Raw genomic sequence first — 15,949 nt, forward strand, 5'->3', positions numbered from 1 at the left:
TTAAATTATTTTCTCAATAAAAAGTTAGAAGAAAAATATAACACTTTAACGGTCTTGATCCCTTCTATATTTATTTAATTTTTTCCAATGAAAAGTTTGGAGACCAAAATAATACTTTTACAAAATCTAGGATCAAGACTTTCCATGATCTCTTGACCCTCCTTTATTATTGTCCATTTGATGAATAGGGGTTAATGACGTTTTTACATAAAAAATTAAGAAAATTTCTTAAATTACCTCATGATTAGATTTTTTTCTGTATTTAGGCCATACAGACCGCGGAACACTTCAGCGGTTTGTTGTAAACCGCGGAAGTGTTCCGCGGTCTGCGCACGTGGCTCCACCTGGACGCAGGTGGAACCACGTGGATGTAAACCGCGGAAAGCTTCCGCGGTTTACAGTGACAGGTCACTGTAAACCGCGGAAGCTTTCCGCGGTTTACAGAGGGAATTTATTCCCTCTGACAGGGAATAAATTCCCTTGACCAAGTGGTTGTAGACCGCGGAAAATTTCCGCGGTCTACACCACTATATAAGGGGGAAATCGTTCCCTCTTATCTGCCCACAAAATCCTCTTAAAAATATTAGAGAGATGTTAGAGAGAGAGAGTTAGGGAGTTAGAGGGAATATTATTTAGGAGAAAATTTTACGGAGCCTATTTTCGGAAAGTGATATTATTTTTCGTGGTGGATATTTTACAGGACCAGCAGGGTGACGACGGAACCGACGACGAGGACGCCGATGCAGGAGAGGGAGATGGTGACGGTCGCCCAGGTCGACGTTACCTCACCATCAGTACAGGCCGTCGGCTCGAACCGTAACAGAAACAACTTGCGCTCGAACCTCCCGGTCACTAGCAGATATGACGATAGGACTCCTAGGTGATTTCTTTTCTGTACTTTATACATTATTATCTGATGTAGTAATCTTTTTTAATTTGTAATTTTTAGTTTATTAAATATGTTATTGTTATGAAGTATAAATTATATTTTAATATTTGTTAATATAATTATTTTGTAGTATTTTATACATTTATTTGTGTAGAATGTTAAAAAAATTAACTAATTCAAACGTTTTAAATTTAAAAAAATCAACAATTAAAACGTATAATTTTTTTAACCAAAGATTGTTTTATTTTCAAATAATAAAATATATTAATTTTTTTTTAATGATTGGGAGAGGAGAATTTTCTCCCAATCAGTGCAGCCAGGGAATTAATTCCCTGGCTGCACAAAAGCAAACCGCGTAACACTTACGCGGTTTGCCACGTTGGCAATGCAAACCGCGTAAGTGTTACGCGGTTTGCTTTTGCCTATGTGGCTCCTCCAGCGAGGAGCCACGTAGGACAGACCGCGGAACTGTTCCGCGGTTTACACAAACCGCTGAACAGTTCCGCGGTCTGGAAGCCATAAAATGAGAATTTTATCATTTTGGGTGATAATTTTGGAAATAATTAACAAAAATCCAATTTAATGGTCATTAACCCGATGAATAGACCTTAAAATGCATTTTTAGTTTTTGTTATAGTTGGAAAAAACATTAAATTGTTATTAGTATTACTTATCATAATTAAAAAATAAGATCTCAAAAAATATTAAAAAATTGAGAAAAATAATTTAACAAGTAAAAAAAAACTTAACTTTGATTAGAGTATTCTATTCCACATGTAATTAGAGTAGCTCGAACTCCATTTGATTTTTTAAAGTTAATGTCAAATAATTTGCAAACCGCCCAACTTGTATGTAGTCCGATAATTCTCAGCAGAGAAGTTAGAGAGAGAGGGAGTGTGTAGAGAGAGAAAGTAGAGCAGCAGCAGTTTATCTTTTAGCTTTATTAGCTTTTTTAGGTTGGGATTTGGATCCAAAATTCGCCAACATCCAAAAGTTTTTCTACTAATATAACACATAAATACACACATAAACTGAAAAGTTCATTTACTTTTCAAAATAAAAATAAAAAATCAAAGACCAGCACCAGCTCCAGCTTCAGCTTCGGTTTATAACAATCAGCTAATAATTATGTATGTTTGTTCATCTTTGTTGAATGATTGAGTTTCTAATGTGCAAATTATATGCCTCAGCTCTGCTTTCTTGTTCTTGTTTGGTAATTAAGAGTTAGCATAATTACTCGGCTTAAGTTTGGTGATTGGATCAATGTTCAGGAATTTTTAGCTGCGTATTTTGAGTTTATGTTTTTGGATTTTGATATCAAGGAAATGAAATTACGTAAAAACGAGCTGTGTATGTTTGTTGCAGTTTGATTGTTTACTAGCATGGTTTGTTTTTTTATTTCTAGCTAGGGCAAAATGATTTTAGTTTGTTTTGACTTTTTTTCTTGCTGTTTTTGTTTAGTGCCTTGTTTGGAGTAAATTTTGTGCAACTTTCCATTGCGAATTTGGAATCCTTGCAGAATTATTTCATTTTTGGCATGTATCAAAATGAAATTTAAGCTGCTTGTTCTTTCTAAAAAAATTCAGTTTAAAGTTGGAAGAATTGAATCTTGGTAACTATTGGATTTCCATTTACGAGTATTATAAAAAAAAAACATTAAGCCTGTTTTCTACTAAGCCTATGATCGGTTCATGGACCATGAAATTGAATAGCTATTACATAAGGAATAGAAGAGCTATTTTTTAGTTTTTTGAGAGTAGTACGTAATTCATATAATTATGGAATAACAATTTCATGAACCAAACTTAGGAATAACTATTCTCTACGGAATCATAGTTACTACTCTTTGCAAGGATTGTAAACACAATCAGTTTTATTGCCGTATTTTTTCATTCAATTTTAGCTGCATATTGGGCTATAAATGTGTGTTCTTTCGTGCCTTTCTTTGTGTCTTCGAATTGAGGAAAAAGTAATGCTAATGTTTCGTTTCCTTTTTTTGATAATTAATGTTTCATTTCTTCAACCTTCATAGATTCTTCTGCACATATTTTAGCGGCTTTGTTATTATATTGAAATCATTTTTTGTAGATGAAAGCGACCAGGAGTTTTATAGTTGCTGTACGGTCAATGAAAATTTCGATTTGGCTGTAATCAAGAAAGGAACTGAAACCTTTTGGGAATTATGCATGTCTGATCCTGTGGCCATTGCTGATCATGTCGAACGGTCATTAACTTCTGCAGACAGAACAAAGTCTGTTGAACTCATTACTGATAGAGATCGCATCTCTATATCAATTAACGGTGAAGCTGCCCATTCTTCTTCTGAAGCTGCTGCATCATTCAGAGTTGGAGAGCTCATTCTTCCCAATGGGGAATCATATTCCGGGTCATTGCTTGGCAATGTGCCAGAGGGCAATGGGAAATATGTTTGGTCTGATGGGTGTATTTATGAGGGACAATGGAGACGTGGGATGAGGCATGGAACTGGGAAAATTCAATTGCCTTCAGGAACTGCTTATGAGGGTGAATTTTCAGGTGGTTATATGCATGGTCCAGGGACTTATATAGGTTCCAATAATTTGACATATAAGGGAAGATGGCGTTTGAATGTCAAGCACGGATTGGGATACCAAGTTTATCCTAATGGAGATATCTTTGAGGGTTCTTGGATTCAGGGAACACCAGAAGGACCAGGAAAATATACCTGGGCTAATGGGAATGTTTATATGGGAAATATGAAAGGAGGTAAAATGACAGGTAAAGGGAGTCTTACATGGATAAATGGTGACTCATTTGAGGGAAACTGGTTAAACAGTATGATGCATGGATTTGGAGTATATAGCTGGAGTGATGGTGGTTGCTATGTTGGAACTTGGACTCGTGGTCTGAAGGATGGAAAAGGATCATTTTATCCTAAAGGCAGCCGCTTCCCAGCTGTAGAGGAACGATACCTCAATGCTTTAAGGAAAAGAGGGTTATTGCCAGATTTGAGAAAGCAGAACCATGCCCATATCCATCATGCATCTTCAGTGGACATGGGAAATATAAAAGTAGGCAGGGATCAGGGATCTCATCGTAGTACAGCTGATAAACTTTCCAAGAGAAAACTGTTAACTCTAGAGCAGTCTCGCAACAAAAATGTATCTCTAGAACGGCGCTGGAGTCTTGAGGTATCTATTGAAAAGGTTATAGGGCATAATTCGTCATTAGAGTTATCGGAGTCTGCCTTTGAAGGCATGGAGCAAGAGGTTGAAACCAATAGACTGCCAATATTGGAACGGGAATATATGCAAGGTGTTCTCATCAGTGAACTTGTGTTAAATAATTTTTCAGAATTGTCCAGAAGAGCAAAACGATTACAAAAGAAACTTGCAAAAGAGGTTAAGAGGCCTGGTGAAACAATAATCAAAGGGCACAGGAGTTATGATTTGATGCTCAGTTTGCAGCTTGGAATAAGGTATAACCGACTTCACAACTGAGTATATTCCTTCATTCATGCTTGTTCAGAGTTACCTTGTTATATGGATTATGCATCAGTTATTTATTTATTTTAGTGCTGCTGTAAGTACATGACTTAATGCTGATAAGTAAGCATGTGACCTAATTTCTTGGAAAACGTTTCACCATCTTCCTTTCTCATAAATCGTAATCCATAAATTGTTAAAGCTTCCTTAAAAGCCAGACTAAGCAATAAAGTACCTCGTATGGTTCCCTCCGCCTCGGGTTGTCTTGCGATACCTTTGGCAATAGAAGAGTTTCTACTTCAGGTGAATGATAAGGGACTGAGGATTTTGTCTTTAATGTAGTGGATAGTTTGTCTTCAAATGTCCTGGCCAACTTTATTCGATTATCTTATCACTTTCACTTGTGTTATTTCAATATTGTGGGATAAGTTATCAACAAAAACTGAAAAATCACCATTTATAGCCATAATCTGTAATTATGGGATTATGCTTTTCTTTTTAAACACTTGTATTGAACATTCACTGTCAGATACACTGTTGGAAAAATTACACCTGTACAACGGCGAGAGGTTCGTACATCAGATTTTGGCCCAAGAGCAAGCTTTTGGATGAACTTCCCAAAAGATGGATCACAGTTGACACCGCCTCATCAATCAGAGGACTTTAAGTGGAAAGATTACTGCCCAATGGTTTTCAGGTATGTTTCTTGACCTCTCAAGTTGTAGCAATTGGAATTCTTGTCAAAAGTCGACTGAATTTTGCAATCACCAAGACTTCAATTGGAAGATAAAAAATTTCATATCAGAATAGGCACATCTATTTTAACAGTCGTGGTTTCATATTATTGGAAAAATATGATACATATGGCATCAAATACCAAATAGTGGAGCATCTATTAAAAATTAAGCATAAGATATCTGTTTTTTGTGGTTCATGAGCCTGCCTTTTCTATTCATGTTTGCATATGTGCTTTGCTCATGTAGAAATTTGAGGGAAATGTTCAAGATTGATGCTGCTGATTACATGATGTCAATTTGTGGCAATGATGCTCTCAGAGAACTTTCCTCTCCTGGAAAAAGTGGCAGCATATTTTTCCTGTCTCAAGATGATCGCTTCATGATTAAAACCCTCCGGAAAGCTGAAGTACAGGTTTGCGTGTTTTTTTCTTGGAGTTGTCGAGGCGCATGTTTGTCTTCTATTCCTAAGACTTTTATCCTCCTTGTTTTTGTTTTGACTGAGCAAGTTATGAAAGAATTTTGATGCCAAGTCCCCTAAAATATTGAGTCACATATATCAACCAGTGAAATAAATCTTAACAGATGCATTTTAATCTGACAGTCTTTGTACCAAAACCATACTTTTTCCTGAACTCTTCTTATGTATTGCTGTTGTCTAATGCTTGTGTTGATTACATTGATTTTATTTTTCGAGCATAGTAAATAAGACAATCTGTTTCAGGATTAAAAATTTGAAACCTAGCTCCATAATCTGAAATGAAAGAGATACTGCATTGCAGACTTTCAAAGGTAACGGCATAAACCTGCATAAAACTCCTCTGAAAGTTGGAACGTCTATTTCAAATCGTGAGAAACAAATCATAGGGATAATAAAGTAGAGTTGTATTCTGATTGGAATAATCAATTTTGTGGTTTCTTAGAGGAAATGCAATAGGATAGCATCCGAGCGAGAGGGGAAAGCCCTCTTTGCTCTTGTAGGTAGCAGGTAAAGGATCCTTGTTGGTACATACAGAGTCTTTTGTTCTTCCTTATGTACTTTTCATATTTGAACAAGAATTTCTTTTGAAATGTTTAATGTTATACTAAGCTCTACTGACCAATCTTTTATTTACAGGTTCTATTGAAAATGCTTCCAGATTATCACCATCATGTGAAGTCATATGAGAACACACTCGTAACGAAATTTTTTGGTCTTCACAGGATCAAACCTACTAGTGGTCAAAAGGTAATTTTATAATGAGCATTCCTTTAGTTTAATGATAAGGGTACTGAATTTACCTTCAATTTGACATGTTAGCTATGAACACAGTAACATTTTTCTCATTAAATTAAGTAATACAACATTGTTTGATAGCCTAGCTAATTATAACCTGCTTTTAGAATCTAAGCTTTGTGAATTATTTCATCCATTACAGTTTCGCTTTGTTGTGATGGGAAATATGTTCTGCACAGAATTGAGGATCCATCGAAGGTTTGATTTGAAAGGTTCATCACTAGGTCGATCTACAGATAAAATTGAAATTGACGAAAACACAACACTAAAGGATTTGGATCTAGACTATCGTTTCTATTTGGAACCTTCTTGGCGTGAAGCTTTATTGAAGTAAGTGCCTCTTATCTTGCTGTACATTGTCTTTGTTTACTTTTTGTGGTCCTCGTTAGCATATATGAAAGTCAACTTCTTGTAACTTGTATGTGGTGGTTTAATAATCAGAAAATAACTGTAATTTAATAATAGAATAAATTAACATGATATTAGGAATTTTACTCCCTTTATTGTATATTAATCACTATCAATTAACATGATATTAGGAATTTTACTCCCTTTATTGTATATTAATCACTATCAATACCCTTTTTATACTGCTTACTGGAATTCATAGAATACAGTGAAGTTTCTCAATTTCGTCCTCTAGTTTAACATGGTATCATCAGAGCTTAGTTCGAACTGGGACCAGATCATATTCTGCATAATCATACGTAAGTTGCTCTCATGTTGCTACATGATGCAGGCTCATCATTTACTGACTGGACCGTGTATGTTCAACTTCATTGTTCTATATTATGCTCAAGTCAAGGGCGCGTGTTGTAATATAAATTGTCTCACATCAAAAATAAACATAAGATTAACGGGGTTTATGTACCAATTGAATACTTCCACCTAATAGTTTAAACTGTTGGGTTAGTTTAAGGATCAATTCGTCATATTGTCTCCGCTTATTTTCTAGTTTAGTATCAGAGTGGAAACGTAGTTGCTAATTTTGCGAGTGAAATCACAAGCTTGGCATAATTCAGTTAATTATCTTGCATCCACAGATAGACATCAACTGATTTCATTATTGCATTAATAAATACGTCCTAGAAATCTGTGTACGAGTTAAATTATGAGATTGGCATTACTGGGTTAATTTCTTACATTCACAAATAGACATCAATTAGATTTACATTTTTGCATTATTATCTGCATCCTAGGGTTCTTTTTAATAGTTAACTGTATCTCTTTCTTCTAATCATGAAACGTTTTGAAGAACATTTTCTATTCGATTATCTATTTTGGGTTATTCGTATATAAGAATTGGCATGTGCAATAAAGTGTTTATATTGTTGTTGTCTAAGTATTATTATACTCTTTTCTCTATGGAGTTTCATAAGAAGCACTGTCAACTCTCTAATATTGGTAAAATCATTTTCTACAGTTTCTAGGAACATTGTTACTTTATTCATACCTGTCTTTGGAAATGCAAATATATGTGACACTGCAAGAACATTTATGTTGAGCATTTCTAGTTCTAGACTATTCTCTTTAGGCTAGTAGGTCACCCGGATTTTCTACGATTCTCATTGTTTATTTTCTATTCAGGCAGATTGAAATCGACAGTAAGTTTTTGGAAGCACAACACATTATGGATTACAGTCTTTTGCTTGGCGTGCATTATCGAGCTCCTCAACACCTGCAACCCTCAATGTCCTACAATCAGAGAATAAGAACTGAAGGATTGGGAGTGTTGGCAGAGGAAGGTGAGCAAATTTTTTGTTTGTTGCAAGTTACACTAATTAGTCTGCTTAATATGCTTATGAATTGTCTTTTCTGTGGTTGAATACATATATAGTGGGTGGAAATAAACTACAATCTAAGGTAGATATTAGAAATGAACAAGTATCATCTTACAGAGCATGTTACAGCTACAAATGGTTTGCGACATTCTCATAATGAAAATTAGAACAGTGAATCTGTTTTAGCATTGCATACAAAATCAACATTCCTCTTAACTGGTGTTCAATGATTTGTTTCAGAAGAGAACTCAAAAGTAGATATAGTTGTTTACAGGAAGTTGACTCGGCTTCCAAAATGAATTTTGCTCTTGTTGATGAACAAAATATGTCAAACTTTATGCATGAAAGATTTAGCACGTACAAATTGCTTGACCATAGCTGAGAGAGCTGATCTTATTCTGATTCTATACGTTTGCTGTTGATATTGTACTGACAGATACGATAGAAGATGAAAACTACCCACAAGGTCTTGTCTTAGTCCCTCGTGGAGATGATAATAGTGTCGTTGTGGGTCCTCACATCAGAGGTAGCCGATTAAGAGCATCGTCTGCTGGGGATGAGGAAGTGGATCTCCTTCTTCCTGGTACAGCAAGGTATGCCATCTATTCTTGGGAGTCATCTCTTAATTATGTTGCCATCTATTAGCCAAAAGGTTAGTGAATCTTCCCTTTTCACACCGGCAGAATCAGAATTTTCACTCATCACGAAAATTTGCTTGGCCAAACATGTCTTTGGCTATTATTTTAAAAACTTTTTATTTCAAAAACTTTTACACCAAACAGCATGTTGTATGGTCCAAAAAAATAAAAATAAAATCCCGGCCCTTCAAAAATTTAAAAAATAAATATTAATTGCATCAATTTATTTTTCATCAATAATCATATTAAGTTCGAACTCATTAATAAATACACTTTTAAAACACATGACAAATCAAGTAATTATGCTAAATTTAAATTATCAAATAACAAGAAATTAATTCATGACTCATCAATAAATAAATTTAAACTATTAATTAATATTAAAAAATTAGATAAAATAACAATTGTTAAATATGTATTTTATGTAGTTTTATTATATTCATCAATCGCCATTACTAAGTTAATATAAATGAACAAAAAATACAGTTGAAAATAATTATATAACTTTACAAAATAAATTAATTATTTAAAAATACAAGAAAAGGAAAATGGATTTTTTTTATTCAAAATGGAAATGTAATTTTAATTTTCTAGACTACTGAGTAGGAAAAGTAAAGTATTTTAAAATTTTAGTGAAATAAATTAAGGCACCGTTTGAATCGAGGGAATTTGGATAATCAAAATCCATGGATTTTACGCAATCTATAGAGTGAAAATAAAATCCAGTTGTTGGTATAGTAAAAAGTGGTGAAAATTCATGGATTGTTACAATCCACCATCTCCAAAATCCTTCATTTAATGTCCCAACTAGGAGGTGTGAAAGTTGAAATCCATCATTTTTTATACATTGATGGAATGTTGGAATATTTTATTGTTCCAAAATTATCCCTATAAATTCATTGATTTTAATTTCTATCAAAAAGATAAAATTTGTAAATCCACTAATTTCATATTCCATGGATTTTAAATCTATTGATTTTGTCAAATCTAGCGATTTAGAATTCCTCAATCCAAACGGGGCCTAAGAAGTAAATATGATTTTAGATCTTCCCCTGCCTTCCCAATTGCTGTATGCCGTGTCCAACATCTTTATACCTAATACTTACCCATAAACAGATTTGTAATAATGCCCATGTTCTACTGAAACTTCTCAAATCATCCAAAATTGTATATTTATAATTTATTGTTATAAAATATGTTATTTTACCATTTCTCATCTTTGTGTTTTCCATTTCGACATTTATGTGTCAGTACTGCAAGCTATTATTAATTATTCGTAGAAATGGTAATATTTTTGTAGCTATAGATAATTCCTTGTGTTGTAACCGAAACTTCCTGGCAGGCTCCAAATTCAGCTTGGTGTGAACATGCCTTCAAGGGCAGAGCAAATTCCAGGGAAAGAAGAGGAAAAACAAACATTTCATAAAGCATACGACGTTGTACTTTATCTAGGCATAATCGACATACTACAAGAGTACAACATGAGCAAGAAGATAGAACATGCTTATAAATCTTTTCATTTTGATTCATTGTCTATCTCAGCTGTCGATCCTACGTTTTATTCCAGCCGATTTCTAGAGTTCATCCAGAAGGTGTTTCCGCCTAATGCCTTGGCACTTTAAAAATGTTTTGTTGGTACATTTACTATCTTTGTATGTTACTTTTGTTTCTCTTAAGGGAATGGGCTGGATGTTTTTGAACTATTTCTCCAAATTTTTGCGTCTCATCAATTATTGTATGCTATCTGCTGGAAAATTGATTTGAGGAGCGAAGAAAGTATGTTTCCACTCTGCATTCTCTATCCAGATCGATATGATTTCACCTTGTTCAAACCTAAACTGCTTGTTTTAAAATTAAATCGAAATTGAATTAATAGAGATTTCTAAACCAAATCTGCCGGTTAAGTTGATCTTTTAGTTTGATTAAATTTTCCAGATCGGTTTGGTTTGATTTTTGCAGCACCTTAAATTTGCACATAAACAACAGTCAAATTTAGCTTTACATGGGGCCATGTGATGTTCCATTAAGCAGGGAAGGTCATAATCTAAATCAAATGTTGAACTAGAAAAGACGGAAAACTATTCTAAAAAAAAGATGGAAAACAGAACCTTAAATCTACAGAAACTGCAATACAGAACACAGATTCAGATGTTTCTAAGAATAAGATGAAGGTTAACTGGGGCATAATCTTTAAAAAATTGGAAAACATCAGTTGCCCAACTGATGCATTTAGTAATACAAAATTCATCCATCCATCGGCAGCTGCTAATACACGAAAATGTTCATAGTGATCTCGCAAAACATCCACAAGGGCATGAGAGCTATTCCATACTAAAAGGAGGATTGGAAATAACAGTTTGGTTCTACATCTGTTGGCCAGCAAACACTTGTGGAGGCATTGGAGGCCTGCCCACCTGAGCACCAGGAGTGAAATTAGCCATCGTACTACTTCCAGCAGAAGGTGGCGGTGGGGCAGGTGGAGCTCCACCTGGCGGCATTGGTCTAGGTCCATTAGCCATGGGGGGAGGAGGAGGTGGCAGTGACCCCGGTGGTAATCCTTGTGGTGGTGGCGGCGGTCTAGATCCTGGTGCTAGTCCTTGTGGTGGAGGTGGTGGAGGTGGCGGTGCTTGCGGAGGTGGTGGCAAAGACCTTGGTGGGACACCAGGAGCTGAAGTCCCATTCTGTGCAGGGGCAGATTGAGGTTTGTTGGTCTCCGGTGGCTTGCATTTGAAATACAATTGCAACTGTACATCGTAAATATTTAGTCAGATAACTATAGTGATGAATCAGATAACTTCCACAAATAACCCTAACTATTTTTTTAATTCAGACACATGACAAAAAACAAAAATGCTACTTATTAGTATATAATAAAATTAAATTAATTAATCTTTTTTAAGTTGTTGACCTCCTTATTTTGGAAATCAAAATTTTGCCTCTTAATTTGAATTCTCGACTACACCACTAGTAACAAGAATAAGGCTTTTAATTCAAAATGTAAGTGTTACTTGTATTAATTTACTACATCTTAATATCTTGATAGCTACCTCAACTTAAAGCTAACTTAGCTAACAAGGTGTCAAGATGCTGTAATTAAACCAAGAACACAACTGCAATTTTCCCAAGGTACAAACATAAGAAAAAACAGTATTAATAAATTTCTTTTTAATACATTCAAGGCTAAAGGCATAGCAATAAAGAACTAAACAGCTAACCGTGAACATCTTTGAGTCTGGATCCCAATGAGAGAAGAACTTTGGAGTGGATTTATCAATTTCTGTGCTAGGTACCTGAAGCACGCACAGTCCAGCATAAACCATTAATATTTCTATTACTTGCTACAAATTTATAACCAAAAACTTACAGCTTAACTTCCTCAAATTACCTTGAAAGAAATGATCTCATAAGGATCTGCTGCAAATAAAAGATACTGGTATCTCTTGTCATACGGTTGAATTCTCTGCATCCAAATCAATGTAAAGGAACATTATTATAAAATTAAATTGGGAAAGAGAGTGTGGTTCGGTCAAAGAAAAGCAGGAAAAATAAAAAATGGGAAACATGGGATTTATACCTGCTCAAAAGATGACATAAATCGATGTCTTGGCTTTGTATTGTCTTCTATCTCAGGATATTCAATCTAAATGTTATAAAAATTTATCACGCAGTAGTTAGCAATATAATAGAAAAGAATTAATGCATAGATATATAAAGATGCCGAGTTGAAAAACATGCCTGAAAGAGAAGAGACCTCTGCTTTGTATCATGATCAAATTGCTTTGTTACACGGTAACCAGGTCTGCCAATTTTAACTGCATAAAGACCAAAAAGATACATACACTCAGTTTCATACCTAGTAACAAGCTTGTAAGTTCCGAGTGACAAAATTAATATATATATATACCAGATGCAAAATAACTAAATACTACTATCTAGTCAAGTAACTCTTACTTACAATTTCAGTACAGACGAATCAGGAATCTCAACACTCTAAAGTTTGGGCTCAATTATTTCTTCTTTATAAACATCGAAATTGCATCTTAGTCCCATTTAATTCAAGAATATAAGGTATAGAACCATCCTATGATAAATAAACTCCTCCCCACATCATAATTTACTGACTGAGATATTTAAATTCACGAATTTCCAACTTTAACAGCTCAACACCCTAAGCTAATTTCACCATTCTGATATGAGATTTCAGTCAAAAGAAAAATACAAGTATCACCAACTTCAAAATTAACAAAGATTATCATGTAATCCAAAAAACCCTAATTGAATAAATAAAACAACAGCATATCTACAAAAGAGAGTATAAGTGAAAAAATTAATTACCAGTCCTGCGAATGTTAACTTTGCGCTTATTAGGTTGAGGAAGCGCAGGAGATTCTTTCGCCTCACGAGCCGCTCTCTTAGCCAAATTAGTTTGATGACGCTTCCCTTGCGTATGCGCCAGATAATTCCCTTCATTGTTGTGCAATGTCAGACACAGCTTACATTCATAACTACACTCACAAATTAAAATCAAAAGCTCCAATAATAATTTCGTCAGTTTCACCAATAAGCTATTCAATTTAAAAAATAATCAAAGAAACCCTAACTGGAGTAATAATAATATCAAGAATTTACCTGCCGAGGTGGTTTCGCATGAAATATGGATCTTTAGCGAGATCGATCGTCTCGAGAGCGAGTCGCCGGAGACGCTCCCTCCGGTCTATTGCCTCGTTCTGTGCAGAGGCGGCGCCACCGCTGCCCGGCTTCGAACCCCATTCTCTATCCATTATTATTTTTCTTCACTTGTGTTGTGTGCGCCTTTTTGGTTTGGATATTTTGATTTCGAGACACGTCTGTGTTTATAAAGTAGAGTTATTTTCTTTGTGGGCTCTCAGAAATTGTGGCTTTGAAGTGGGCCTCAAAGCCCAATTCTAATTGCTGCTATAGTAATCCAATTCTTGTGGGCTTTTGTTTCTTCAAGCCCATTATGATGGAATGCTTCAATTCTTCAACCAATGTAAAATAGGACTCACCTATTTTAAGGTCCTTCAACTTTATATTTTTTATTTATTAAGTTTTTAAATTTCCATCTATTCTTATCTGATCTCTAATATTTACATTTTTAGTTTATCTGGTCCTTAAACCTCCATTCAAACTTATTTGGCTTTTCAACTTTATATTTTTTAGTTTATCTGGTCTCTGAACTTTCATCCACTTGAAATCCAAGGAAGCAAAAAAATCAAAATACCAGAACCATATAAGACCAAATAAAAGTTCAAGGACCTTAAAAGGGATAAATCTTTAAAAATAAATTCATTCTCATGTCCCTCTACTCTTCACCTTTTTTTCAATAGGTCCTTCTACTTTAATTTGACGTATATAGGTCCTTTAAACTTTAATTTCGATGTTATTGTATCCTTACACGGATGGAATATGGAGAGTGTAATACCCCAAAATGTTTAATTATCCAATTGGACCATGTGTCCAGTTTCGAGTTGGCAGAGTGGCAATATCGGAAAGTCTTCCGATAAAAGTAAAATAAATAAGTTGTAGTAGATCGGTTTTGAAAGAAATTATAGCAAAGAATTTGACATTATATTTCAGTTCTAAAGTGGAATTGGAATTAGAAAGGAAGAATGCTAAGAAAGTTGCAAGATAAAGTACAGGGACTAAAGTGGTAATTTAGCCATATAAATTCCGAAGGGAAATTATTTCGCCAAGGTCCGCGAAATGTTTTATAGAATATGTAGTAAAAGTTTCGGGTCAACGGAGACCTTTTAAAATTTGGACGCGGATGTGTTTTGGGCTAAATTGCAACTTTTGAAAAGTTTAAGTGCCAAAACGTAAATTAGCCAAGTAAGTCTCGAGAATAGAAATTCTAAGATTATTGACGGAAAATAATAATTTTGGGTTAGTATTATTTATTTAAATATAAATAATACATAAGTAATTAAGTTAAAAGGATAATTTAACCGTTAGGTTAAATTATAAAGTTTAAAAGAGAATTAGTTTGAGTTAAAGAAATGAAGGATCAAAGTGGATAATTAGCCATGATATATTAAGGAAACCAAATGAATTAAGAAAGGAAGAAGAAGGAGCAGAAGGTTACAGAAGAAGGAAAAATGGCGATCGATACGTTCCGCCGCCGTTTCGCCGTTTCTCGCCCAAATCGCGAGTTCTTTATATCGATTCGTTCAGAATTCGATTCTCTATCATCGCTAAGCTTCAAATCGAGGTAAGCTTGACATTTTTATTATGAGAATTGATAAATAAAGGTTTTTTCGTTTTAACGAATTAAACGAATCGTAATCGCGTTTCTATTAGCGTTTTTGATAAAATTTGAAGTGGTTATTAATGGAAATCATGTTAGAATCGACTTTGGACGTTTAAGCACGTCGAAAATGGCCCGGAGAATTAACCCGGGGCTGCATATCGGCAGCCGTTTGCTGCACGAACGTGCAACACGCGTTCGTGCAGCGTACTGCACGTACTGCACGAACGTGCAGTACACTGTTGCACGAACGTGCAGTCCTTCGCCGAGTGAGGATTCCTGATTTTGGCTTTCTGGGCGTCATCAAAACGTAAACTAGGACGTTTAAAAGAGAAGTGTGATTAAGAGATTATCAAAGTTAAGAATCGTATTCGAAATACGATTATGTTAACCTAAGTTTATAACTTAGGGTTTTGATGCTAAGTCAACGTTTATGAATTAAACGTATAGGTAACTCGATTAAGTAACTGACGTGCCGACAAGCTACCAAGTCAGTTAGCCGGAGTGGTTATGTGATTGGACAACGCATGGAGCTTACGCTGGCGGGATTATAATAGTGCAGTTTTGAATAGCGGTCACTGTGAGTTGTATTTTACTTTCACGTATTATATATTAAAATTATTTTATATAGATACATATATTGTTTACACGCATCGCATTATATAATTGATTGAAATGTTATATGCTTTATTAATTTCTATATACGAGAACTAGTATGCGATCCGGAGAAACTAGCTACCTATTGGGTGTCAATAGGCTGTGTGATCACCAGTATAGAGTCAGTCTAGTGTGTTTGCATTTGAGAGATGACTTGACACAGCTGGGAGCTGATGATGATTATGAAATTTACGATTGGGTTTTTGATACGAGTGAGTACTCGGTTACGGTGTAGTCTGGAGTCC

General features: G+C 34.9%; 2 protein-coding genes across 2 annotated transcripts; one reads left to right on the forward strand and one right to left on the reverse strand.

The window, feature by feature from the left end:
• The first annotated feature begins 1,720 nt into the window (after positions 1-1,720).
• LOC126679241 (phosphatidylinositol 4-phosphate 5-kinase 9) lies at positions 1,721-10,482 on the forward strand. The gene is made up of 9 exons (XM_050374229.2): positions 1,721-2,019; positions 2,978-4,346; positions 4,883-5,050; positions 5,337-5,502; positions 6,205-6,315; positions 6,506-6,693; positions 7,951-8,108; positions 8,581-8,737; positions 10,125-10,482. The coding sequence occupies exons 2-9, from the start codon at positions 3,076-3,078 to the stop codon at positions 10,402-10,404; spliced, it is 2,499 nt and encodes an 832-aa protein (XP_050230186.1). The 5' UTR covers positions 1,721-2,019; positions 2,978-3,075; the 3' UTR covers positions 10,405-10,482.
• A 430-nt stretch (positions 10,483-10,912) lies between these two features.
• Positions 10,913-13,614, reverse strand: LOC126679242 (uncharacterized). The gene is made up of 7 exons (XM_050374230.2): positions 13,412-13,614; positions 13,118-13,287; positions 12,518-12,594; positions 12,357-12,422; positions 12,168-12,242; positions 11,998-12,072; positions 10,913-11,526 (listed from the first exon to the last, which is right to left on the reverse strand). Exons 1-7 carry the CDS (start codon positions 13,561-13,563, stop codon positions 11,146-11,148), a joined length of 996 nt encoding a protein of 331 aa, XP_050230187.1. The 5' UTR covers positions 13,564-13,614; the 3' UTR covers positions 10,913-11,145.
• Between the last annotated feature and the right edge of the window lie 2,335 nt (positions 13,615-15,949).

The sequence above is a fragment of the Mercurialis annua genome, linkage group LG4 (genome assembly GCF_937616625.2).
Source record: "Mercurialis annua linkage group LG4, ddMerAnnu1.2, whole genome shotgun sequence".
NCBI classification, from domain to species: Eukaryota; Viridiplantae; Streptophyta; class Magnoliopsida; order Malpighiales; family Euphorbiaceae; genus Mercurialis; species Mercurialis annua.

What these genes read in the sequence shown, in the direction of transcription:
- LOC126679241 (XM_050374229.2), top strand. Translation starts at nt 3,076, where the DNA reads ATGTCTGATCCTGTGGCCATTGCTGATCATGTCGAACGGTCATTAACT. An exon ending in TACTGCCCAATGGTTTTCAG is followed by an intron (nt 5,051 to 5,336) that starts GTATGTTTCTTG and finishes TTGCTCATGTAG; the next exon opens with AAATTTGAGGGAAATGTTCA. An exon ending in CTTCTTCCTGGTACAGCAAG is followed by an intron (nt 8,738 to 10,124) that starts GTATGCCATCTA and finishes ACTTCCTGGCAG; the next exon opens with GCTCCAAATTCAGCTTGGTG.
- LOC126679242 (XM_050374230.2), bottom strand. Translation starts at nt 13,563, where the DNA reads ATGGATAGAGAATGGGGTTCGAAGCCGGGCAGCGGTGGCGCCGCCTCT. An exon ending in TTATGTCATCTTTTGAGCAG is followed by an intron (nt 12,243 to 12,356) that starts GTATAAATCCCA and finishes ATTTGGATGCAG; the next exon opens with AGAATTCAACCGTATGACAA. An exon ending in ATGAGATCATTTCTTTCAAG is followed by an intron (nt 12,073 to 12,167) that starts GTAATTTGAGGA and finishes TGCGTGCTTCAG; the next exon opens with GTACCTAGCACAGAAATTGA.